This window comes from Poecilia latipinna, unplaced genomic scaffold (genome assembly GCF_001443285.1).
Source record: "Poecilia latipinna isolate Pla-1442-1.1 unplaced genomic scaffold, P_latipinna-1.0 Scaffold448, whole genome shotgun sequence".
Classification (NCBI taxonomy): Eukaryota; Metazoa; Chordata; class Actinopteri; order Cyprinodontiformes; family Poeciliidae; genus Poecilia; species Poecilia latipinna.
In genome coordinates, this window is record NW_015113064.1 from 803,593 (window position 1) to 809,538 (window position 5,946).

Below are 5,946 nucleotides of genomic sequence, written 5' to 3' on the forward strand. Positions count from 1 at the left end.
CTATTTGTACAGAAAGTTTAGCTACATTTTTTTTTCCAGTTAGTATTATTAATAATTTCTATTAACGTGTTTATTTTAGGAACAGGTGTAAGAAAAACATATAAGGTAAGATGGAGGTTTTGTTGTGTTAAAAAAAATATGCTGAGGCATTTCGATTTCATTGGCTACAGTGACGAACTAAAAGGTGTAAATACGCATTATTCAAGTTATCGTCTGTAAACCTAAAACGTAAATTGAAACTTTTGAAACGGCAAATAAAACTTCAGAACAAAAAGCACATAAAATAAAGAAAATAATCACAGCTTTACATTGAATTTCACTCTGAGGCCAATATAATAATAATAATAATAATAATAATAATAATAATAATAATATTCACTAGCAGACTAAACTCAAATCCGGAACCTCCGCGTCTTTGTAGTTTTCCGGGAATCACGTCGCCAGAAATACATCCAGCCTAACTTTGATTAAGCCTCCTTTCATAAACGTCCCATGCAGTGAGCCTCGGGCGTTGGGATGTTCATGTGATTTTTTTCCCCCATCAGTGTTTTTTGTTTTTGTTTTCTCTCTCTCTCTCTCTCTCTCTCTCTCTCTGGGTCTCATTCGCACTTTTATTTTTGGAGAGAGTTGTTGACTGCAAGCATTGTTTAAGAAAACAAGATTTCTGGAGCTGAAGGATCGTTTCAACAAGGCGCATTTTGGGAGGCAATTTAATCCACTACCTTTATTGGAACCACGATTTATTGAATCATCACAGTGAATAAACTTTGTCTTTTTCGAGAGAAAAAAACAAAATAGTTTTTTTGTTATGTAAATCATGAAACATCCCTTAATATTTCTTCTTTTTTTTTAAGATTTATGTATTTGGGGATATTGTACATTATTGAACATTTTGAACAACACAAATGTAAATTAATTACAGCCAAGGTCAATTTCTATTGTTTGCTGAAACAATAGAAAAGCTGAAAGATGTTATTAGTTATTATAATAGAGATAATATTGTTGATTATTATTATTATTATTATTATTATTATTATTATTACTGAGTTGGTTATTAATTATAGTAAAATACCATGTACTCTTCTAGTATTCGTCCTTCGTCGTTTTATTTTTTCCTCCCTCCATTTTTACCTCCTTTGATACCATACACTCTTGCATGTGCATGTCTGTTTTATGTTTAGTTGGTTTGTAAATTATGGAATTGAATAATCATAAAGATATTTCACGCATCTGCGGATCTGATCCTCGTTCTGGCCTCTTACATAATATTGCAGATTAAGATCCCGAATAACTGACTGATCAGCTGGTGGATCTTTCTTTCTTTCATAAAATTTTGAAATCTAATATTATATTTTCTTGCAGCATAAAGAAAGGCACTTTAAATATCTGATTGTCAAACGAAATAACGACACAAATGATCACAGATAATATTTTGTTACTCGCCGCCTAAATTCTAGGCAGCTGTGACCTTTTAGCTGTCAAATATTTTACTGGATTTTGATATTTAATAATGTAAAGTTGAATGACTATTTTCGTTAGTTTTTTTTTTTTTTTAAGTCCATGTTCAGAGACGTTTTTTTAAGCAACCTGACAAGATCTCTTGAGTTGTCTGACATCCTCTTGTCAAAGAAAAGGCCCTGAAGTCTTAAAGTATTCAGCATCGAGCGTTCTCGAGCAACAATGAAACGGGCAAAATCTCCCAAATGAAACTAATCCCAACTCCGTGCTGGCATTAGTAAACGTCTTCATAAGATTCCTCCTTCATCTTGTAAGTGCTGCGTGCAGCTCTGAGACCAATCCGCCCAATAAAACCTTCACAGAGAAACAGTTCTTCGGATAAAAGCTCGCACGTTGACCTAATTTGCCTCAATTTGCTTACGTGACTTAAACGGCCGCTTACATGCCGAAGCACCATGAGCACAGGACCAGCTCCTGCAGGGTTTTACGCAGCTCCTGGCTCCTGTAGGCGTAGATGAGCGGGTCGATGAGGGAGTTGCAGATGATCAGGATTAGAAAAAGGTTGAAGTTCCGGAAGAAGCAGTTGCAGAAGGGACTGGTGGGGCAGGCGAGGATGAGGATGAGGTGGAGGAAGAAAGGCCCCCAGCACAGAATGAAGACGCCGAGCAGGATGGTGAGGGTGATCGCGCCCTTCATGCTGGTGGACTGGCGCCTGCCTTTGTGAAACGCTGTGATGCGCCGCGAGTGCACGTGAGCCAACACGAACATGTGCAGGTAGAGCGCCGCGTTGAACACCAGGGTGATGCAGAAGAAGGTGACCAGGCACACGATGACGGCGTTGTCGGTGTGGTACACGATGAAAAGGATGCTGGAGATGACGCTGGCCAGCCACACCACCGCGATGATGGCGACGGCGCGCTGCGTGGTCATGATGCTGTGGTAGCGCAGCGCGTAGAAGATGGTGATGTAGCGGTCCGCGGCGATGGTGCACAGGAAGGAGAGCGAGGACACCACGGAGCTGCAGATCATCACGTCAATGACGTTGTCCAGGTGGCGCAGCATGCCCGGGTGCACGTCCAGGAGGCCGTGGTCGTTCAGGAGCATGAAGATGGTCTCCACCACGTTGCTGACGCTCACCAGCATGTCGGACACGGCCAGGCAGCAGATGAAGTAGTACATGGGCGAGTGCAGGTTGCGGTTCCTGATGATCGCCAGGATCACCAGGATGTTCTCCACCAGGCTGATGATGCCCAGCGCCAGGAAAAGCTCCTGCGGGATGCGGATCTGGACGCAGCTCGGCAAGCTTCGCTCGCCGAGCGTGGAGTTCGTCTCGTTCTCGTCCATGATTTCACTCAGCGGGTTGAACTCCACGTGGAGATAGCGCAGGGAGCTGTTGCTGAAATCCATGTCGGAATTCTGAGTAATGATGACGGGCGGACTTCAGCTTACCTGGAACGACGGGGGGAGACTAAGTTTCATCAGTCCATGGGAAGATGATTGCGCATCGGCTGCTTCAAATGTGTCCTGTGATCCTCAGGCAACTCGCAAATCGCTCGGAAGCTGGTCCCAACAAAGCTGAGTTTGTCCAAACGACCGTAAGACCCAGGGAGTTCTCAGCTGTGAAGGCAAAGTAAGGAGAGACGGCGCGTTTGTCCATTTGAAAAATCCGTCTCCTCTTCCAAATTCTCCCCACCGTCATCGAAACAGCTCCACTTGGACAGACGTCCACGAATTATCCACGAACGCCTTTCTCTTGTCCGTCATGATTCTTAGTCTTTGCGCATCCGACCTGCTGGAACCATCCAATCCGTTCTGGACAACACAGTACAGAAGGAAAACTGGAGACGTCTGTTCGAGATGGAGAGTGAGCTGCTTGAGTCATTTTGAAAATAATCCTGAGTGACTTTACCAAACTCCTCCTCTCATACAGACGTCAGTTGGAAATGTGGTCCTGTCTCAGAGTTTGGATTCAGCGATGTTCAGTGTTATGTAAAATATTTATATCTTAACAAGGACATTAACAAGAAAGCTTATTTAAAAAAAATAAAAAAATAAAAAAATAAAAATAACACCAAGCAAATGCTGTAGTTCTGAATTTTACTCTCAACAAGAGATCGTCACAGAAGACTTTAACGCATCTGAAGGCTGCAGTTTACCAGAGATAAAAGCTTTTATCATCCTTCCAAAAGATTTTACAACGTATAAGAATTCAAAGCAATATCCTTATTTCATAAAACGTGACAACTAATTTCCAACAGAACCTGCTTTATATGTTTTAATTGGCAGTGTTTTGCTGTGGAGCCTAAAGACTCTTCAGTGTTGGAGGATTTTGATAAGTGAGACATGGCTTTCTGCCCAGGGCATCTCGACCCTGTGGGTGACACACGTACTCAAAGGAAAAGACGGATAAGATGGAAATTTAAAATACTTTCACCGGTGTGAAAGTAACCACTTGAAAGTGCTGAATTAAATCAGTCAGAAAACGTCGGTGTTCTCACTAATACAATACAAGCTGCTGAATTCTAAACATTTAATTATATTTGATGGATTTTGTGGATTAGGGATAACAAATAATAAAAATGCAAAGTTCAGTTTCGCAAAAAAACACTTTGGGAGGGGGCTGATACAGAAATGCTGAGTCATGTTATTGCCAATACAATGTAAGGGAATGCTGCCAATTTAACAGTCATCCAGCAGACAGCTGTCAATGTTCTCCAGAAAGTTCATACCTAGAAAAGATCTACTTACGCATATTAATGGAAAATTTAGTAGAAGGAAAAAGTGTGTACACGCCCACACGAACGAAACTGCAAATATGACAGGCAATAATTATGGTGTCACTGCGTTTTACTGCCCAACATTATCGTGAGTGTGTATTTAATCAAAACGTAGGAGAAAAAAAGAAGAAGGGAAAAAAACACAAAAGCTCAAAACTAATGAGCTAGAAGTGAACACGTCTCTGAACTAGGTTATTTTCTTCTGCAGGAGGTTTGACAGGAACACCACAGCATGAGGCAAAGTCATGATTCAGTCAAATTAAGTTATATTTAGACCCTCTGCTCCCTATCAGAAATGACAACATTTTCCTCCAGAGATAAATATCTGTATAAACAGCCTGACCAGACTGAAACAAATAGTGAACAAAACCAGAGATAAATAAGCATAATTTATTGTTGTGGTGCTGGGAGGAGCAGGGTTCTGCTCTCATGCAGAGAAAGCCTTCCATGGGAAAGCACCGAGCATCTCGGCAGAGAGGAGAGGAAAATATTCAGTTTGGTAATCAGTTTAACAAATACAGAAATATCTGCAGTTTCACAGGCTTGTGTTTAACCTAATGGACTGCAGATGGAATAAGTCGGGGGGGGGGGGGGAAATAAAATAAAATGCTTGTAAATTGACCTAGATATAAATGTTACTCTGACAAAGCGGCATTGTAGGTGGATTTCAAGGCAGAAGAGGAGCTTAAATAAGATACAAGTGGGGGGGGGGAGGAATTCAACCACAAGAAGGTTTCAGCAGAATTTCTCTTCTTTTCGGACATTTCTCCAAGTTATTTTTTTTTTAAACTTTCGCTTTGGTGCATGATGATCTCCAACTGAAAGTTTTCCTGGCTCAGCTTATGTATTGATCTGTGTCTCTTGAAAAAACAAGAAGCTTAAGTGTCTCCCAATCACTCCTTTTTTCACATGATCATCACAAATTTCAATTCATCTTATTAGGTTTTATGCAATAAGCCATTTTGTCCCATTGTGCTTGCTCACTATGAAGGATTGCATGTTGTAAAACAGTCAAGGACTGTAAATCAGCTAATCTGGGATTAGAAGTCCCTCAGTCTCTCTGTCCATCTGCATGCTTCACTGTGGAGATGCTGTGCTCAGGATGAGTTTCCCACCTCACATAGCAATTTGCCAGAAAGTTCAAGTTTGTACTTGTCTGACCAGAAAACCTTTTTTTTATTTTTCAAACATTTGCTGCAAACTGCAACTAGGACTTCCTACAACTTCTAAACTTCTCCAAAGAACCTGCACAAAGCTGTTAAAACGCTGAGCAGTCAATAAAGTGCTTTTGTTACATAAAACTGATTTCATTCATCAATTTGTGTTCATATTCACCTAAACTCAAGTGAAACAATGTTGTTTTTGTTGTGTTAGCTTAACATCCTAATCATAACTGACTGATTGGATTAAACAAATGAGCATTTTATTGAATAGAAAATTCCATGTTTGGAAAGTGAAGAATGCCATTTGCAGCCTGATGGCAATGATGGTTGAACGGAAACAATCGTGTTTCTTTTCCCCATTAGTTTTATTCTATTGTTTTAATGCAGATTTTGAACCAAACTAGATAGAAAAACTGGTATAGGTCTGGTTTTATTCAAATTTATTTTTAAAGAACATAATTTGACAAAATCTTTGACTAAAATTATTAATAGCCAACACATGGACCCCAAAGGGCCAAAGATTGGAAGACCACTGTTCCCTGATAAAA

The 5,946-nt window shown here is 40.4% G+C and overlaps 1 protein-coding gene across 1 annotated transcript; it reads right to left on the bottom strand.

Moving 5' to 3' along the window:
* Window positions 1-588: 588 nt before the first annotated feature.
* Window positions 589-3,452, bottom strand: mc1r (melanocortin 1 receptor). The gene has a single exon (XM_015038649.1). It carries the CDS (start codon window positions 2,863-2,865, stop codon window positions 1,897-1,899), a length of 969 nt encoding a protein of 322 aa, XP_014894135.1. The 5' UTR covers window positions 2,866-3,452; the 3' UTR covers window positions 589-1,896.
* Window positions 3,453-5,946: the final 2,494 nt, after the last annotated feature.

Bases quoted from the DNA above. Each gene is read 5' to 3' on its own strand.
- mc1r (XM_015038649.1), bottom strand. From the start codon at position 2,865: ATGGATTTCAGCAACAGCTCCCTGCGCTATCTCCACGTGGAGTTCAAC.